Genomic DNA, 20,006 nt, shown 5'->3' with positions numbered 1-20,006 from the left:
TTAACAATGTTAAAGGTGATGGTTTTTACTATAAGTTTATATTTATAGTTTTTTAAAACATAAGTTTTGTATTTAAAAACAAATTTTATGTAACCCATGTACTTTGTAAACACCAATTTTACTGTAATACAATTTGTAACCTTTTTTAAAAAAAAAAAAATTGGCTTTTTTCTGGTATATTGTTCATCCTGTTGTTTCTATAGCAACCCTGTAGCGCTCTGTTATGGGTCAATACCAACCACTTAATGCAATGGGTTGACACACAGTGCACTCTAGCAGTTTGTTATACTAGTGTATACTTACTGCATATAAAATAAAAAATATTAAAAACATTTATTTATTATATTAACTATTTTATTTATAGGATATTATAAAGTTATATTTGTTATTGGAAACCATGACTGTTAGAAACAGTCACTGGGTGGCTCTTTTTTCTCAATTATTCGTTTTATCTGCAAGTGTTGTTTTATTTATGATTCCAATTTATCTACTCTGGAGTCACATTACTTATGAACAAAATCATTTATCTAATTACAAGTAAGTACTGATATACAAAAAAATATTTTTAAATATTCAATGACTCTTATGATTATTATTATGATTCAAATTTCAAACCATTTATATATTTTTCGTTGCAGGCCTCATGTGGTAGCATTAATATTAGCTCGAGGCGGTAGCAAAGGAATACCAAGAAAAAATTTAGCTTTAATACAAAACACTACACTTCTTCGAAGATCTCTAGACACTATTAATGATTGTAGATGTATGATCAATATTATGCTTATTGATTTTTTTTTTTTTTTAATGGAATTAAAAAGCTATTTATTTTGTAACAATTGTATGATCTCTATTGATTGGAAATTAAACGTAAATTGTATATTAAAAATATCATTTTTGAAGTAATGCTAATAATACCTTTTTCAACAAAAGTATTATCTACTGACTACTACTTTAGGGTAATATTATCTTTGTGCATCGATGAATATAGTTTTTTTTTAAGGCAAATTAGATTAAAAATTGCTTTCAAATTTAAAAAACATACACATTAGTGTCATAATATGGAAAACTCATGTATCATAATTCATAGTTATATTTATTGTTTTAGTGTTTCACGATGTATGGGTATCAACAGATGACAAAGAAATTGCAGCTGAAGCTGAATTAGCTGGTGCTAAAGTTTTTCACCGCAGTGCAGAAACTGCTTCAGATGAAGCAACATCACTTAGTGCTGTTAAAGAATTTAGTATGTACCATCAAAAAGTGGATATTTTTGCTATCATTCAGTGTACCTCACCTTTTATGACTCCTGAGTATTTGACTAGAGCATATAAAATGGCAGTTAATCAAAAATTTGAATCTGTGTTTTCTGTAACACGAAGCCATAAACTACGTTGGAAACTTGGATCTGGTATAATTTTATTATTGATTTGTCATGAATAATGTTAACATTGAATTAAAATAAATAAAATTGTTGTAATAATTAATATTAGATGGTCAACTGCAACCATCAAATTTTGATGTTACCAAAAGACCAAGAAGACAGGACTGGGATGGAGAATATGTGGAAAATGGCATGTTTTATTTTGCACACAAAAATCTTATTGTAAATAATAAGCTCCAGGGAGGAAAGTAAGTATTTTAGAATTGGAATTTTTATTTACAATTACTTATTAATGTTTGATCAATTTAATTTTTAGGTTGGGAGTAGTTGTCATACCAATGAATAGAAGTTTAGAAATTGACACACAATTTGATTTACAAGCCGCTCGCCTTTTAGCTCCATTACTAGATAAACCTAAAAATATAACTAATAGAACTAAAGAAACGATCAACAATTTATAAGCAAATTATAAAATGATAGTTATAAAATTTTTAATTACCTACTTATTATAAGTTATAGTTAATATTATTAAAACTTATATATATATATCTGTCTGTATAAATAAAATTGATAAACTTTACCTAATTATTTTCCATTCGGAATAAACATATTACATATTTATTGTTTTGTAAATATTTTTGTTAGATAAATTTAAAGAGTTTGTAGTTTTGTACTGAATAAAATTCTAATTTTAAACACACTTTTTTTATTACCTTCATTAAATTTTATTTTTATAAAATAATCTAAAAAAATACTAGTAATATAAAACAGGATTAATAGGAAAAGCAGTGTGGGTAAAATAAAAATGTTATACATTTATCCAATATTAAGGCTTAGCCTTTTGGTGTTTAATCAGTAGCTATTTAATCACTGTAGTTACCAGGGGCAGATCCAGACCAAGATAACAGGGGGAGGCGATTTTTAAAGGGCACACATTAATTTTGATAAAGTATTTATTTAGGTACATACATATATTACTTTCTACAGTCTCGTACAGAACAAAAAAAAATATTTTTTATAGTTATACTAATAATAAAATTTAAATTATTAAAATATTAATATTTAAACATATTAATAGTTTCAAATTTTAAGATCTAAGACAATTTTCTAAACATATATTATTCTATACCACGATTTAAGATATACCTTAAATCGTATATCTTAAATCGTGTTCTATACAATATACCTTTTGTTTAATATCACATGTATGTTTCAATTTCATTTGTTGATATTGACAGCACAATGTCAATATTTTTTGTAAGTCTTGTTCCTCTCCAAGTCTTTATATAATATAAAAAAAATATTTTATTTATTCATTTTAAAATAGTTATTTTTATTGGTATGCTTATTAAAGCTCTCACGATTTTTTTTTTTTTATTTATATTTTCTTAACTCTGATAATCATTGAAATAATCATTTTTTTATTCCTTTTAAATTATAATTGTGTGTATAGTGTATATAAGAATACAAATCCTAAAAAAAAAGATTTTTTTAAATAAAAATCTTATTTAATTTTCATGTAATGACTAAATTCTGTATTTTTTTTTTTATTATTATTATAAAGTGTGTTCCTGACAGAGTCATATACTTATTGATAATATTAAATAAACATTTTAACAGTTTACCAATTGATAATCATAATTATTTACAACATGAGTATATAAATTCTGTATAATCCATGTAAAATCAAAATCTAATTTATAATTAATAAAAATGTTACCAATTTGTGCTATGGGTTTTCATGTAACTAAATAAAATACACCTCACTTGTTTTTTATGGGTTCATTCTCACCTCTGTTTTCTCCATAAAATTGTAACTGTACCTATGTCTATAATCTATATAAAACATATTAAAATACAAAACTGTAGAACATGTATATCATAATATATGAATAAATTATAATAATTGAAATAATGTTTAATTACTTGGGTAAAATGTTCAATATTTACACTTCATACAATCATTAATTGTACATAGCTTCTCTGAATAATTTTATCATGGTTTGATGATTTTTAGTTACATCATTGAACGTAATTTGATCGCTAAGTAATTAATTAATCGTAATTGTATTTACAAGCCACCTAAATTACGATCATATCTGATAAATTAAATATTTAAATATTAGAATAATTGTTGATTTAAGTTATTAAGACTTGAATGGACAAATCTTACAGTGAGTTTTGGTTGAAGTTCATGACTTCATGAGATATTTTATCCTTAGATTTTACTAATTGAAAGTATGCAATTGATTCTTGAGTAACATATGCACCTACATGGTCTATAGTAAAACATCATAACTTGGTGATTATAAAGCGTAAAACATTCATTATCTCAAAAAGTATTCATTTTTTTCCAATTTTTTTTTTTCAAAATTTTAGATTTATGCTGTTCTAGTATTATATAATTGATTTGAAAAATGTATTATCTTTTACGCTGGAGCATAAAAATCCCAATTTCTGCGGCCTGCGATACTGACTAGGTATAACACATTTACACACATATACCTCTCAAAACCCCCCAACTTTGAGGATCTCGAATTAAAGAAAAATTTAAATTTAAACATGATATTCATAAGAAAAAAAACCTTATTAAATAATGACATTTTTAGTATGGGTTAGGTTTGAAAATTAAAAGTTGATGATGGATTACCTAAAAAATATAAGGATGAAAAATAATAAACAATTACATAATTCTAGAACAGCATAGAACTAAAATTTTAAAGAAAAAAAAAATTGGAAAAAAATGAATACTTTTTAAGATAGTGTTTTATGCTTTATGAATCACCTTGTATATCAAATATTTTTCATTAACATTCTATGTGTGGAATAATATACCATAATTCAAAGCAGCTAAAAAATGTACACTCTAATTTTCTAAAATTGTATGTTATAAACACAATAGATACATTAGTGGTATGCTAATGAAGGCTTTTTTGAGACATTGTCTATAATACTTTTAAGTTATAACCATATATTTGTAAACTTAAAAAACTTGTAAGTAAACAATTATTTTATTGAATATAGCAGCACATACCTTGAATAAGCTCAACACAAAAAATATACATAAATATATGGTTGGTTGACTGTATTAAAAATGTTTTCCGAAATGTATAACTTATTTAAATTTATGTTTTAAAATCTTTAGATATTGTTTATTTTTGTGTTATATATTCAACTATACCCATATAAATCAAATTAACTTAACTTATGTTTATATGCATATTTTATTATTGTAGACAGCAATACCAAATACAATTTCATACAGAGGTGAGTCCTCTGTGTGATTTTTAACCCTTAAGTATACCCAAAATATGCAATTTAACATTAAAAACAAGAATTGTTTTATTTATATAAGCACATTGAATGTAACCAGGCCTGTCCTGAATTTTGGTCCTAGACACACCACTGATTTCATACATTATAAATTGTAAATTAAAAAATTGATAATAATATAGTAAACACATAAACAATATATATTGCAAATATATTATCATAAGATAATTAATTTGTAACTTTTGAGATGTTTAAATATAGTAATACAATTATATGTTTTAAATAGCTTAACTGTAAGATAGTAAAAAATGGTACTTGTATTGAATAGATTTAGGATTAAACTGAAATCTAGATTACTAAAATAATTTTAATTAGATCATAATTATTCATAATTTAATAATTAATCGAAACAATATAATAAAAATAGTTAAATAAATAATAATATAATAAACATAATTTAGTTATGCATAAATTAAAAAAACCTCTAAAACTTGATATTCTATCTGGAATAATACTGAAATATTATTTTTTTATTCACATTTGATGACTTAAAGATTATAATTTGCTCATTCAATAGGCACAATAGCAAACTTAGAAAAAAATAATGTAGCTAAGTATTTAATAATTTTTAATTTAATGAAAAATTCAAGTTCATTTTTTTCAGAAGTAGAAAATCTATAATATATTCAATAGAATTAGATTAATATTATAAAAAATTAATTCAATAAAATAAGCGGATAATTCAAATTTTTTATATTTGAGATTAAAATTTAAATAAATTAATCAACTAGTTTGTATTTTTTTTTAATATACAATAGTTAAAATTTTTATTTAAAAAAAAATATTTACAATAATATAGTCTTAACTGCTTATTATTTATTACACACACAATTTAGATTTTGTAGACATTGAATATTATATAATTTTTTTTAATGTAATACAATATTAATCATTTAAATATTATTTTTTTCTTTACCATTGATCTTCCACACGACCAAATTTGTAAATCAGAGATGCAGCAAATATAAATGCATTCTGGAAAAACAGTTCAAGTCCAACTGTCATATTTGGTTTAGTTGAACCTAAAAATGAAATTAATGTTTAAAATTTTAATAGGTGCACCAAAATATTAATAAATATAAATATACAATTGCACAGTTGTTGCCAAATAAATTAAGATGGCGGCGGCGTGATAACAAAAAACCAGGGGTTCTCCGTACTATATTATTATCGAAAATATACATAACTAATTATGTAGTAAAACTAATTTTACTTTATTAATTTAAAATCAAATATTCTGATAATATTCTATTATTTTATAATAAAAAATAAAAATTGTATTAATTAATAATAATAATAAAAAAAAATTAAATAATAATAACATACTGCGACTAGTTTGGCCTACACTTTCTGAAAAGCACCGCCACTGCTGTCTCATTTTATCTGGCAACGACTGTAATTATATAGATGTCTTACCTTTAGCTGCTACAAAATCAGCAAAAAATATCCAACAAGCAGCAATTAAAGCAGCAAAACCCAATACAAAACCCATAAATAACCAACTACGAGCTCCTCTAGGTCCAAACCATCCTCCAGAGTAAGCTTCTCCTCGAATTTGAGAATTAGATACAACATTAATCCTAAATATACAAACAAAATTTTAATACAAAATAAATTATTTGTACAGTTATTACTATAAAAACAAAAAATCAATTAACCTATTGGCTATCACCATTGAAGACAGAGTTGTGTATGAAACATTGGATGATAGGGAAAAAAGTACAAATTAGAATATTTTAAATAAAACTTATATTATCACTTTGTACGATATGTTATGATATAAACATGTATAATCGCTCTGTATAATAAATTAATTTGGTGTAAAAACCACAAATAAAATGATAAAATCTACTATTCACTTAATATTATACATTTATTACATTTATAGACTTATAAAACTTATATTGCACGATAATGGTAGTGATGCAGAAGAAAGTATTAAATGGAACTTAAAGACTTTTTAAAAGCTATAGCTCAAAATATTAAGTTAAAGCGTTAATAATTTTTTATTTTTAAAGTTAACTTTGTACTCTGAAATGTATTAAGTTTTCCTGACCTATTTTTTTTATAATTATTAGTTTTTTATAATGGTTGTTTTATATACTTATTAGCTATTATTTCTTAGTTATAAATATTATTATGACTGTACTAGTTTTTTTAGAAAACATTTACAGTTTTACATAGTGATTTTATGTTTTATTTAAAATATTCTAATTTGTACCATTTTTTTCCCCGAGACTTTTTTTGAATTGAAACTAGCATAATGATTTTATTTCACTGAATAGTATTATTATTTAATAATTATAATTGTATCTGTATGTTCAGATACATTACTTTTATATTTTTGAAAATATATTTTATAATAAAGTAGTTAATAGTTTCATATAATATCCATAGATTGTAAATTGAATAGTTATATTATTAAAATTTAAAACTATACATTTAGAGTCTGAGCAAAACAAGTGAACTAGTGGTTTAGCAATGATGTTTTTTTATTATTTCTGTGAAAAACTTTTCAACCAATGGACTTGTTTTGATTTGAACATGTAAGCCCATTTTTCAGTAGTAAATATTATATAGTTGATACTTTTGATTGTTAATGAGTTTTTTTAGTATTTATAGTATATTCTTGATAAATAATTTAATTAAAACTATTAAAAAATTATGAAAAATGATAAAAACATGATTTAGTTCAATTTCATTATTTTTATGTCTATAGAATTATGATATGTATATTTATTTTTATATATACTTACATAAACAATGAAAATGTTCCAACCAATCCACATATATGATAGGTACCAGGTACTTGACTAGGGTTTACAGCCATTCCATCAATTATAAGCCACCATCCGACTGCAAACTGTTAAACAATAATTAGCAATAACAATATTTCTAAATAATATAAATTTCACATACCAGAAGTCCTGATATCATCCCAGCTACAACATTTCTTTTTTCACTTCCTCCTTCAAACCACAAACAATTTCCCAAGTTCACGTTATCCATACAGTCCATAGGCATTGTTTAAAATAAAAAAGATTCCAGGAGTTCAAAATGGACGTAGAGTAATATATTTGTTTTTAAGTATGATTGCAGTATATTAAGAATTTGTAAAATGTTTTATGAATAAACAAATTTACACAAACAAGTAAGACGTCTTAAACCACAGAAGCATAAAAAACTAAAACAATAAGCCAAATACCAAATACTATTGTATTTACGGCGTATTTACCACCATCTAAGGCTGTACATCTGACTACTGTTTATATATAATATTTATAATATGATTACATTGATAACAAGTTAACAATGATAACAAAATAGTTTTTTGTAATTCAAAAATAAATAACTGTAGACACTAAAATACTAAATATTCATATTTTAAACAATTAGTGAATACTAATTTACTATTGTGCATAGATATAAGACACAAAATATAACAATATAGATATCATAATATTATTATTTTATAAATATTTTGGTTATTGTTATTTGTATAAATATTTAGCAATTTTTAAGTTATTTTTGGATTTATGTACTATTACATTGTAGTAATTGACAATTTAGTATAAGCTTTGTCGTTAGTTCTTTCAGAAAATAAACATTTCGAAAATTATTAATTATAATCATTCAAAGCGCGAATTAAGATATACCTTAATATATATATATATATATCTTGATTCGTGATTCAAAGTCAGATTAGGTTTATACATTTCTGTAGTCACTATTTTTTTACAAATTACTATCATATTTTTGTAGTTCACTCATGATATAATCATTATTTTTGATATTTTGTTTAATACTAGCTATTACCATTTACCACAGATTAAATAAATAATTAATGATTAATCTGAGCTATTGCATTAATAATTTTCTAAGTTTAAGCTATTTATAATTTTCACTAAATATTCATGTAAACCTTTAGTAAGTATACCACACATCATACAATTTTCAATTTTTTTTTTGCTATTTAAAATTTTGTTCTATACATTTTAAAAATTGTATGCCCGACTTAAAAGCAATTTGTAAATTTGTTTATGTAATATTTATAAAAAATTAATTGTAAGTAATTCTAACAAAAATTTAAAATCTCAAACATACAAATGCGCAAACTTTTTATATATAGGGTGTTTCTGAAATGGATAAGGTCACTTGATGGCCCACAATGAAGATTTTTTTTCTATCTTCAAAATCTGGGTTTTTTTTATATTATTTTTAGAATACTATCATAAATGTAAAAATAATCACTCTAGTTGTATTTTTTGTAAGATTCTCATACGAATCGAGACATCATATGGTTTTTGAGCTTGTCGTGCGTTTTTCACGCTCGAATCGCCGACTAAAAGACACGCATCGATTTGCACGAGAACACTGCAAGATTAACAGTGGTGGGTTGACTTTGAATGAAATTAAAAACAGTATAATTTAGCTAGTGGTCTGGAGTTGACTGGATTTATTTTATTTTTAAGTTGTTGAACAATTGAGTCCAAGTTAGGATATATATCGAACAGGCGTGATGAGTGTCAACTCAAGACAAAAAAAAAAACAGTCAAACTATCAAACCTAAATAAATTGTCCACTTTACCAGTCATCACAAAAGCATGATGTGCTATGCACTTGACATTTTGTAATTGTAATTTGTAGGTTTAAAATTTAAATCCTAAAGACCTAGAACAGTATTGTCGTATTAAGATGTGTCTAAAATAAAATGTGATTTTTTTCTAAAATATTTTTAATTTATTTAAAAATTTATTTATTTATTTATTTCAACAAAAAGAATTGAAGTTGTTTAATTTACATTTAGAATAAAATTGCGGAACGGTGGAATAACGATGTTACATGATCGGCATACAAGAGAAAAAATTTCTGTTGTTATTGTAATTTAAAAAATTATTTTGTAAAATTGAAACTTTTTTTTAATTATTTTTTACTATAGAATGAAAATTTTCAAAATATTTAGATTGTTTTTAAACTATTTTATAAACACAAATCTAATTATGCATTTTTACAGTAACTAGTAAGTTGGTCTTGATTCAAAAGTTGATACATGATGTAAATATAATAAATTTGATTTTTGAAAATATTAATTCAAACCACAATCTATCACATTATTAATAGTAAAATATTTTACTATAGTATTATAGTAACAAAGTAAATAGATTTATTTTAAAATATACTTATAATATAGCCTGGCCATAACATATCCCAGGATTCTTTTCTGTAAGCAATAATTTATCATTAAATTCAGTTAGTATTACAGTGACTTGCTCAATCAACAAGTACATTTACTACCCACTATACTGTGATTACCTACTTGCCCACTTTTTTACTTAAGATATAAGACAATTTAACAAATTTAAATATTAATTGTGTGTTTTACAAATTAATATAGTATATGGTCAATGGTCATATAATTGATTTAAGAATCAATTTATATATATATATATTCTTGGAAAGAAAGATGTATTATATACATCTGCCAGTCACAAGCCACTGTAAAAAATAAATTAATGAGAATTTGTTAATACAAGGAACCAAAAATTAAATTTTAGGTCTTCATTTAACATATTCATTTAGTTTCAATTTATTATATATATACACAAGTGTTTCAATTAGCACTGATAAAAAAATATAATTAATAACGTATAAAGATTTTGAGAATTACTGTTATAACAAAAATTGTTTACACTTCTTAAAAAAATTATGAAGTATAAATTGCATATTAATGTTTCATTTAAAAAAAAAAATAATAATATGTAAGAATAAAATTATAATAAAGAAATAATTATTTACCAGAAAAAAATAACACATTTAAAAAAAAAAAATACATTGATGGGAATAACATTTTGAGATGCAAGAATGATGATGAAAATATTAATTGTAGTAACATAGAGAATTGGTATTCATGCACTCCTTATGCTTTGTATGAGTTGAAATATAACTGAAAAAAAAAAAACAAATGAAAATTATAATGTGTTAGTAATAGCACATTTTAATACAAATATAATATACATATTTTTTTTTATTATTTGATTAGTTTCAAAACATATTTCAGAATTATTTATTTATTTAAAAATTGAAGTTAAACTACCTTATATATTAATTTTAAATTAATAAAACTATAAAATAAAGTATTATTTGATGATTGTATATTTAACTTTTTGACTACTGCACTTAAATATAACTATAAAACCATATTGTAGTGGATTAAAAATTCACTTTTTCTATGGAATTTAATTTCAATGTTATATACATGCAGCAGCAGTTGTTAAAGGGACTTTGAGAATATTTTACACTATATTATAACATTAAATATGAATACATTTTTTGTAAATAATACATGATAGTTTGATGTTGGTGGGTTTTGGTCAAAGTTAATATGTTCCAACCAAATAAATAACCTTAGTTTTTAAATAGCATTTCGTACAAGTTTATAATACAGTTTAATAAGCAAGTCTCTAAAAATGTCAGTAAAAAACATAAAATACATTAGAATTTACTCTAGTTATTGTATAACTTATAATTTATATGATTACATTTAATAATTATTTATATATAAATATAAAATATCAATTTGTTTAGATTAGTTAAAAATTACAAGTTAGTCCAGCAAGAGAACCAAAATCAGCTTTTCTGTGCATTCCCAAGTGACACCCAGTCATAGCCGAACCAGTTTTGATAGCAGTATAACGCGGGGGTTGCGCAGAATCAGCGCGTTATCTTGCTACACAAAGTATAGATTGACTTTTTGCCTTTTGGTTTAGAAATATATTTTGATTTAATTAAACGACATCAAAAAGTAATAAATATTATGTATATTTTGTAAATAGCTATTCTTGTTTAGCGGTATCTAGCACTAAATATTATAGTAATTGTACCCCAATAATTAAATTGGTTTGTTTACTTTAAATTTAAAATAAAATAATAATTCTAAAATATATTCAACGCTTACATGAAAAATATACCTTTACACAGGTAAAACACCTGTACAGTCTATAAACATGATGACAACAAAACAAAAGACAATAAATCATGTTGTTCAATCAGTTTAAACTATATGAATAAATCTATGTCACATACTCGTAACTATTAATATTGGCTATAAATATTATCGAGACAAACAAAAAGGTAAAATTAAAAACAAAAACGTACCAGATCCGCAGACAACAAACAAAAACAGCGCCAGTAGCCACGGACTAACAGGTGTTTTGTTTTTTTCCGATTTCTGAAAAACGTAAAATATAAAATAAATCAAGGGAATGGAACGAACTTCCCTCGGAATAAAGGGAGGTTCTTCACTTACCGTCGATTTTGGTACGTTGCCCCGCTGTGTGATATTTTTGCTGGCCTTTTCGTTGGCGATCCTCATCCTCTGTTTTGGTGCCATTTTTTACGTTTCGGACGATAGGCTATTGCAAAAATAACGTGAATACGTGGCAAAAACTGATGCGTACGATAGCAAATAGCAATAGAGTATCGTTGACGTGCAATGGCACACTGACGTGTCGTGACTGGCGCCTGGCGGTGGAATACAATAGTGAATGTCAAATAAGAACCGCTTGTTCAACGCTGCTAAACACTGATTGTTGATTAAACTAGTGTTGCTGTAACTCGTAAAATCGTAAGGCGGGTGGCGCTGTGGCAATGCCAGTCAGACGTAAGTGGCGGTCGTCGTGGTGCGGTCCGCGTTGGCACGTCGTTATCACAGGCGATTCGTAGCAACACGTCTTGTTTATAAGACGCAGCGGTGACGTGGGCAGATAATGAAGTCAGCCTAACCAACTGTGAAACGATGATAATAACAACTTTAAATTCATTACAATAATACATGATATTATTTATATCTTTGTATTATTACTTATTAGTCACAATTTCATAATATATCGATATATCATGTTAAAATTTAATTGTTGAGTTTTTATAATTATAAAAAGTTCTTAAGTAAAAAAAAAATTGATAAAGGATTATGTATACGGTATATATGTATTTTATAGTCCGTGGACCGCAGTATTGATACATTGATAACGGATTGTTTAGCATAATATTATTTACATGATACTATCATGGTGATATATAATTAATAAAATATTTATGAAGTATTTAAGTACGAGTATATAAATTATACAGTACCTATATTATATTATAAGCATGACGCATACTTATGAATGTTTACTTGCATAATATGCTACACAATTAAAAATGATTCATAACATTATTGCATATGTTTTCCAAAAAATATAAAAGAAAACATGAACGATTTCTATTTTCTATACCAATTATAATATGTTACACAAGTTAAGCTTAACTGATGCGATAGCTATGCAATTGTTTAATTATTATTCACTTCTGAGTTTCTGACCTAACGTCCTGAAAATAATACGATTTTAGAAGCGGAGTTTGTATCATTATTTTAGACTTCATAGTTCTTACTTTTTATTGTCCTAATGAATCTATAACAGTAAATCTTGATAGCAACCAATTAATTTTACATTGAAGTTTATTATTATATTATTTATATTATGAACAAAAATAAAATATTTAATACCTATCGTATATTCATATAGGTACATTAACAATCGTTAATATAGATTATATAGGTTATTGCACTAGGCCTCGAAGAAATTGTGAAGGGTAGTGGGTACAACCCCTTACTTCCCCCTAGTTGCACCACTTTATTATATATACCGTATAAAATATTAATATTAATAATATAATATTATTTTACATACAACGCACATAGTGTTGACCGGCGTATAGTATAGGCAAAATAGGTGCATTATTGCAGTGGTCTATGTCAAGGGGTAGCCAACCAGTCGATCGTGAGATGAATTTGAGTCGAACACGACACCCTTTCGCATTTTCTTGAATTTTTGAATTTTTTTCAGAACACAATTAAACATTTTTTTTGTAAATTTGTAAATTTATATCTTTGTATTTCCCACGAATATAAAAATTATGTTCAGAAAAAAAACAATAAATATCTATGAAAAAAGAGATTATACACAGATATCGAATAAAATAAGTGTAACACACATGTACATAATATATTTTTGTTTATTGACAATCTTTTTTTTTTTTTTGGTCGATCGCGACAACCTAGAAAATCTTGGAGGTCGATAAGTGTATTAAAGTTAGCCATCCTTGATCTATGTTGTCCATAAACTTATATAAGTGATAAGTCTATGATGTTGTCGACCATCATTTATTATTTTATATACGTTTTAGTTCTTGCCTTCTTGGCGATTCCGTTCGCCGAAAGATTTTGGAACAAACCAAAACACGTCATGTATTGCCGCAAACACCCAAAGCATCCTTGGCACCAATAGTATAATCGTATGCGCAAAATAACCACATTCTCCCGGTGAATGGAATATAGGAGCATATATCCGATAGTGTATGTGTCCACTACTCCACTAGTCCACTGTCAAATAGGATAAGAATATCTGAATACAAAAAATATCGATAATATAACGATGGGTTAATGTACGAAAAATGTTGAAATTAAAAAATCATATATGTATAAAAAAATCACTACATTAATTCAAAAGTACTATTTAAGTATTATTAAATAAGAATAAGCTATTAACTACTTACTATTTTTTTTATAATTAAATTAGAAGAGATGTATTCATAAAGGTAGACTATCCAAAAATTTAACAAAATCATTACAGTGACCTACTCAATGACGATTAACGAGGTATATTATTATTATGGTTTTATTTTTTTCAACGAGTTTAACAATTGGCTGATTTTTTCAGTATTTTTAAAATATTAAAAAAATTAAATAAACATAATATTACATCAAACACGGATAATGAACCCAATCACAAACGACACGAATAACGTCATAAAAATTAATTATTAAATACAAGTAATTATTCATATCCAAGTATCCAACTCGTTAAACTTAGCCTATATGAATATGAAGTTTATAAAATTGAAATCTGAAAAATCGGTATAAATATTTTTTAATAAATACTGTATATTAGAATGGAAAAAACTAAAAAAGCGAAATTTTTAAGTTTGTTTTCCAATAAATTTAGTTGACTGGCACTAAAATACAATAATTGCCTTTAAATATTCTACAATAATTTTAGAGGTATTACCAATGGGTTTGTCTCCTCATATGTCTCCATATACTTATATATGGATTTTTTTTTTGTCATTAATATGATTTAGTTATTATGTACTATTAGTATATTGTAAATTTTCCTTATTAAATAAAAAATATACAATAATAGGTATAATAATATTTAATAGATTTTAATATTATAAAATATTATGAAAATATAAATGTAAATTATCAATTTTTTTAATTATGTTGATCTTTTTTACTGTAATATTAATTATGTATCGTCTTATATATATACCATATTACAATTATTTAAAATTTTATTACGATGTGGTCCTATAGGCTATGAGTATTATGTTATCTTGTTCAAATAAATAAAATAATTTATAAAGTTTTATGTTAACAATTACCATTTTTAGGGATTGAATATTATATAATGATATCGTACAGTTCATTAAACAACCGTCTGCGCACAAATCAAATGTAAAATAATTCATACATGGAAAACTACAGAATGTTTTTCTGATGGCATTGCAGTTTCAGACTGTATCTTATATTCAAATTTTAAAATCTACTCGATAACTGTATCCATGAAATATCTAGTACCTACACGCGTTCCTAATGAATTCTACAAAAGTAAGTATTAATTCGTTTATTTCTAAAATTGTGTCCATTGAGTTAATGTTTAATGTTATTTTTAACTTTATACATAAATTCAGCTGATTATTATCATTCTTTTTATTTTGTACACAGACAGAATAATTTATTGAGATTTTTGTTGTTTATTGGAGAAGAATTTTTTTACTAATTTTGTAACTGTGTATAATAATCGTGAAAAATAAATACTAATAATATGTTAATAAATAATAATATTCTCTATATATTTTTAAAACGTGATTTTCTTTGCTAAAGCATGATGTTAAAATTAGGGATTAAAAACTTTCTGAACACAATCTTAACGTTTTGAAACAACATATAATATAAAATATTCTTGCAAAATAATGAACACTCCAGATTTAATTTTGCCGTGTGTGCCGTGTGAGGAGAGGTTAAGAATAATAATATATGAAGTAAAATATAGGCACAGAATATATTAAATCTACTCTATAGTATAGCCATATAAGTACAAAGAGTGATAGACAATTGACCTCATATTATAACGATCACATCGTACTCATCTTAATGATACCTACGCGCTACGCATTACGCAATATTGTGGAAAACAGATCTTCCACCGCTTTTCATTGGTGGTTGGTATTGTGGTGCTCATAATAAAGTTCATAATAAAGACGGGGAAATTTCTCACTGTTCTATGCGCGTTACTGAACGAAATTTAATTTGTAGTGATCATACTATATTTTATTTGTCATGTTATGTCTTTTCTGTGATGCAACCATTATTTTGTTTACAATATTATAATCATAATGTTATCGACCATTTGACTATCATAATATAATCGTATGTGACACCGTGTTTAATTTGACAACGATTGTTGATAATAAAAATTCCTTCATCTCTAGTCGGGTCACAATTCGTGTGGTGTGTACTGCGTAGTGAGTAGGCCGTAGGACATTAGGACAGCAACCGACTTAATGTTTTGTTTTTTTAATTGTAAGTTGTAATAATTGTTTCGTTAATCGTTCACTTGATTGTTGATGCACAATATATTCAATGGAAATTATCGATATAGAAGTTATCTAAAATGAATTATACAGTAAGAACGTTTCTATAGTTTTTACATACTTTAAGCCGTAATTTTTTGTAATATTTTTAAATTCCAAAATGGGAGGCAAAGGATCCAAACACGATCGTGTTATAGATCCATTAACGTTTGACGAAAATGACGCTATCGATAAATTGATGAGCTATAAAGAAATTATTTCTTTGGAAGAACTGTTACACAGGTGGAATTCATATTTAACACATAACATGAACAGTCATATTAAACAATTGTTTGCAACCAATAAACCGTGTCGACAGCGTGTGGTGCATGTCTACCGATGTTTATCAACCTGTGAAATGTACCATGAATCTTACCTAAAAATAATGTCGATTGTACTTGCAAAATCAAACATTGAACGATACACAATTGATCTTTTGGAAACTATAAATCTTTGTTTAAAGGATACTGATGAGTATGCCTATTGGATCAGAATTGGCGCTAAGGCACATACTATTCTTCAACTTTCATCTCAATTGTCAAAAGATGGTATGACAGGTGATATTGCTGCATGGCTGCGCGGCAATACTCTGCTTGGACTATTGCATAGAGCTTTGGTTACTACACTTTACTCAGTGCCACGGAAACTAGATTTACTTCCAGCTATCAATATAAATCAAAAATACATACAGTCATTTAAAACTATTTTAGATCTTGGATGGATAATGTTCATAAAAAATAGTTTACCAGCTGACTGTCAAGACAATTGGAGGTTGTTGTTTTCAAGTAGTTCACACGGTGAGAGCTTCCAATCACTAAGTGCGGCAATTATTGACCAAGGAAGTACAATTTTAATTATAAAAGATAATTTTGGTAATGTCTTTGGAGGATATGCTTCACAGTCGTGGCTATTAAAGCCTAAATTTTATGGAGATTCCAATTGTTTTGTTTTCTCTTTATATCCAAATTTGAATATATGTGTTTCTTCTGGACATAATGATAATTTTATGTACATGAATAGTGGTCAGTATACACTACCAAATGGCATAGGAATGGGAGGCCAATTTGGCTATTGGGGATTATGGATAGATTCAGAGTATGGCATTGGGAAAAGTAGTGTTTCGTGTTCAACATTTAACGACTATTCAATGTTATCGGCTAACAAAGATTTCAAGATTGATTCATTAGAAATATGGTGTGTTAAAGAAAAACCAAAACTAGATGATGAAGAGGAAGAAAGGAAACTTTCATCAGATAGAGATGAATGGGATATGAATCTATTGGAGATGTCTGGACGCACAAAATACTCTGATGGGTTGAGAGATGAAGATGAAGTTAAATGAATACTGATGTTCAATTATTATGTTATTAGTTTAACTTGACTCAATTTATAACAGTTTTTAGTCTAATAAATTGCATTTTTGCTTTGTCAAGAATTCATAAATCATAAAAAATATCTGATAGTGTTATAATTATTTTTTTTTTTCAGTTTGTTTTATTTATTTTAATTGAGCAAGTTATATTTATTTATTTATTGTAAACCATAAATACATATTTCTAAAATAACATTAAAAAAGTCTGAATTTTTTAATTTAATAAAAAATAAAAGCTTATTAAAATAATAAGATTTGTTTTTGTATATTTAATTATTTCTTAGTAAAAAAGATTTATACAGTGATTCTTTTATCAGTAATTACTCATTATTTCATCAAGTATTGGCTTTTTTTCATTTTCATTTAATAACGAAACCACTAACAACTTTTGATTTTATGAATTTTAACATTAAAATTATTACTTTTTTAGCAAGATATAGTTTTTCAAAATTGGGCGGTTTTCGGTTTTTATAATACTTCTTGTTTCATAAAATCATATGAAATAAACTTGTTATCGACTATGTAGTATGCAGTATGATCACAGTTATGAACTTTGTAACCAATGTCTCACAGCCGTAATAATCTGTAGAACAAGCACCTAAAAACCTCAAACCACCCAACTTTGAGTAGCTATACTCACTAATGGTTAAATGAAAAATAATAAATTTAATGTTAAAATTCATAAAAAATATAGCCCTACTTTTTATGACATTTTAAATATAAGTTGCCATTTGAAAATCAAAAGTACTATATAAAGATAGTGATTTCACTATTAAATATAAAGGTGAAAAAAATAAAAATATTATAATTTTAATAAAGGATGAAACTAAAAATCTTGAAAAAAGTCAACACTTTTTGAAATAATAGTGATAAAATAATTACCCTGTAGGACATGTGCTATAAAAACGTCTAAGGAAACTAACCTAACCATTATCAGTTGTCATCTTGTAGCAAAGATGTTATTTAAAGGAGTTAAGATGTATTTATGTCTAACGAGATTTCTTTATATGCATGTTTAGTCAGCGTCATAATCATAAAATATAATTGAGCTAGGAAAATTATAAAAATATAACTCAGTTGTAATGAGTAGGTGGATAATTAAGCTAGTTTTAACATAAAATATTAATGAGAGATCCGATATCATACCCAAGTGGTAAACGATTTGAATCCACAAAAACGTCGGCATGAACAATTCCAAAAAATCTATTTTTTAACTTTTCCTCAAAACTATTATAGCGAAAAAGTTGGTCGATAGCTAATTAAAAAGGGATTATCAAGTAATTAGAAAAATTTGAGATTAAAAATTTCTAAATAAATTATTTAATTTTTCACAGTTAAAAAAATAGTTATTTTTTTGCTAGATTTTCATTTAGTGTGGTAGAATACCGAAACTGAATAACGGATTTTATTATTTGGGGTCTTGTTAGATTCACATTGGCTAAAAGAAGTGCTGTGAAGATTTTCAGAACTTTATCTTCAATTGTTAACTCACTACAAAGCTATAAAGCTGAAAAACATAAAAAAATGCTCAATAAAATGTGTTTTCATTTTTTTTGAAGCTCTGTAGTGAATTGACTATAAAAAATAAAGTTCTGAAAATCTTCACAGCACTTCTCCTAGCCAATGTGAATCTAACAAGACCCCAAATAACAAAATCTGCTCTCTGGTTTCAGAGATCTATCTCACTAAATTAAAATGAAAATAAAATACATTATACAAATATATTGCATACAATTAATAAATTTCTAATATTTCTGGTATATATATTTACATATTTAAGCATTAAAACTTTTCTGAAATTTATCAATATTTATTTATATTAATTATTATGATTATTAAATTACTAATCAAGATAGAATATTACCATTTATAAACATTTTGAATTATTAAAACTAGAGGATGAATTATTGTTTAAGAATATCACTTATTATTTTTATTTAACTTTCAGCAAGTCATAGGCACGTGACAGTATTTTAGTCGCCACTTACTATTGACAATTTAAATGTTATTTATTTAGTAATAATTAAACATAAAATTTAAACCTATGGCGTCGAACCAATAAGAATGTGACAAATTCATTACGTCCCACATTGTGACATTGTTTACTATTTTATAGCTATGAAGTATTAGGCATACTTACTAATGATTTTCTGATCTAGTTTAAAAGAAATAAGAAATTAATAT

At 25.5% G+C, this 20,006-nt stretch overlaps 4 protein-coding genes across 4 annotated transcripts; 2 read left to right on the top strand and 2 right to left on the bottom strand.

Moving 5' to 3' along the window:
- The first annotated feature begins 279 nt into the window (after positions 1 to 279).
- Positions 280 to 2,081, top strand: LOC132928363 (N-acylneuraminate cytidylyltransferase A). Its single transcript, XM_060992976.1, has 5 exons — positions 280 to 537; positions 639 to 763; positions 1,106 to 1,408; positions 1,491 to 1,629; positions 1,698 to 2,081. The coding sequence occupies exons 1-5, from the start codon at positions 398 to 400 to the stop codon at positions 1,840 to 1,842; spliced, it is 852 nt and encodes a 283-aa protein (XP_060848959.1). The 5' UTR covers positions 280 to 397; the 3' UTR covers positions 1,843 to 2,081.
- Positions 2,082 to 5,384: 3,303 nt separating this feature from the next.
- Positions 5,385 to 7,980, bottom strand: LOC132928364 (transmembrane protein 50A). The gene is made up of 4 exons (XM_060992978.1): positions 7,634 to 7,980; positions 7,471 to 7,577; positions 6,131 to 6,294; positions 5,385 to 5,736 (listed from the first exon to the last, which is right to left on the bottom strand). The coding sequence occupies exons 1-4, from the start codon at positions 7,736 to 7,738 to the stop codon at positions 5,627 to 5,629; spliced, it is 486 nt and encodes a 161-aa protein (XP_060848961.1). The 5' UTR covers positions 7,739 to 7,980; the 3' UTR covers positions 5,385 to 5,626.
- A 2,296-nt stretch (positions 7,981 to 10,276) lies between these two features.
- On the bottom strand, positions 10,277 to 12,421 carry LOC132930330 (stress-associated endoplasmic reticulum protein 2). The gene is made up of 3 exons (XM_060996158.1): positions 12,021 to 12,421; positions 11,870 to 11,942; positions 10,277 to 10,658 (listed from the first exon to the last, which is right to left on the bottom strand). Exons 1-3 carry the CDS (start codon positions 12,102 to 12,104, stop codon positions 10,621 to 10,623), a joined length of 195 nt encoding a protein of 64 aa, XP_060852141.1. The 5' UTR covers positions 12,105 to 12,421; the 3' UTR covers positions 10,277 to 10,620.
- Positions 12,422 to 16,105: 3,684 nt separating this feature from the next.
- LOC132930893 (MTOR-associated protein MEAK7) lies at positions 16,106 to 18,074 on the top strand. Its single transcript, XM_060996995.1, has one exon. It carries the CDS (start codon positions 16,572 to 16,574, stop codon positions 17,790 to 17,792), a length of 1,221 nt encoding a protein of 406 aa, XP_060852978.1. The 5' UTR covers positions 16,106 to 16,571; the 3' UTR covers positions 17,793 to 18,074.
- Positions 18,075 to 20,006: the final 1,932 nt, after the last annotated feature.

Source organism: Rhopalosiphum padi, chromosome 4, assembly GCF_020882245.1.
Source record: "Rhopalosiphum padi isolate XX-2018 chromosome 4, ASM2088224v1, whole genome shotgun sequence".
Classification (NCBI taxonomy): Eukaryota; Metazoa; Arthropoda; class Insecta; order Hemiptera; family Aphididae; genus Rhopalosiphum; species Rhopalosiphum padi.
Note: the sequence above shows the minus strand (reverse complement) of the source record. Positions and strands in the feature narration are given on the sequence as shown.

Coding starts and splice junctions, on each gene's coding strand:
- LOC132928364 (XM_060992978.1), bottom strand. CDS start 7,738: ATGCCTATGGACTGTATGGATAACGTGAACTTGGGAAATTGTTTGTGG. Junction 7,578..7,633: donor GGATGATATCAGGACTTCTG/GTATGTGAAATT, acceptor ATTGTTTAACAG/TTTGCAGTCGGATGGTGGCT. Junction 6,295..7,470: donor GGAACATTTTCATTGTTTAT/GTAAGTATATAT, acceptor TTGTATATTTAG/GATTAATGTTGTATCTAATT.
- LOC132930330 (XM_060996158.1), bottom strand. CDS start 12,104: ATGGCACCAAAACAGAGGATGAGGATCGCCAACGAAAAGGCCAGCAAA. Junction 11,943..12,020: donor GCAACGTACCAAAATCGACG/GTAAGTGAAGAA, acceptor TACGTTTTTCAG/AAATCGGAAAAAAACAAAAC. Junction 10,659..11,869: donor GTTTGTTGTCTGCGGATCTG/GTACGTTTTTGT, acceptor TTTTTTTTTCAG/TTATATTTCAACTCATACAA.
- LOC132928363 (XM_060992976.1), top strand. CDS start 398: ATGACTGTTAGAAACAGTCACTGGGTGGCTCTTTTTTCTCAATTATTC. Junction 538..638: donor AATCATTTATCTAATTACAA/GTAAGTACTGAT, acceptor TTTTCGTTGCAG/GCCTCATGTGGTAGCATTAA. Junction 1,409..1,490: donor ACGTTGGAAACTTGGATCTG/GTATAATTTTAT, acceptor AATTAATATTAG/ATGGTCAACTGCAACCATCA.
- LOC132930893 (XM_060996995.1), top strand. CDS start 16,572: ATGGGAGGCAAAGGATCCAAACACGATCGTGTTATAGATCCATTAACG.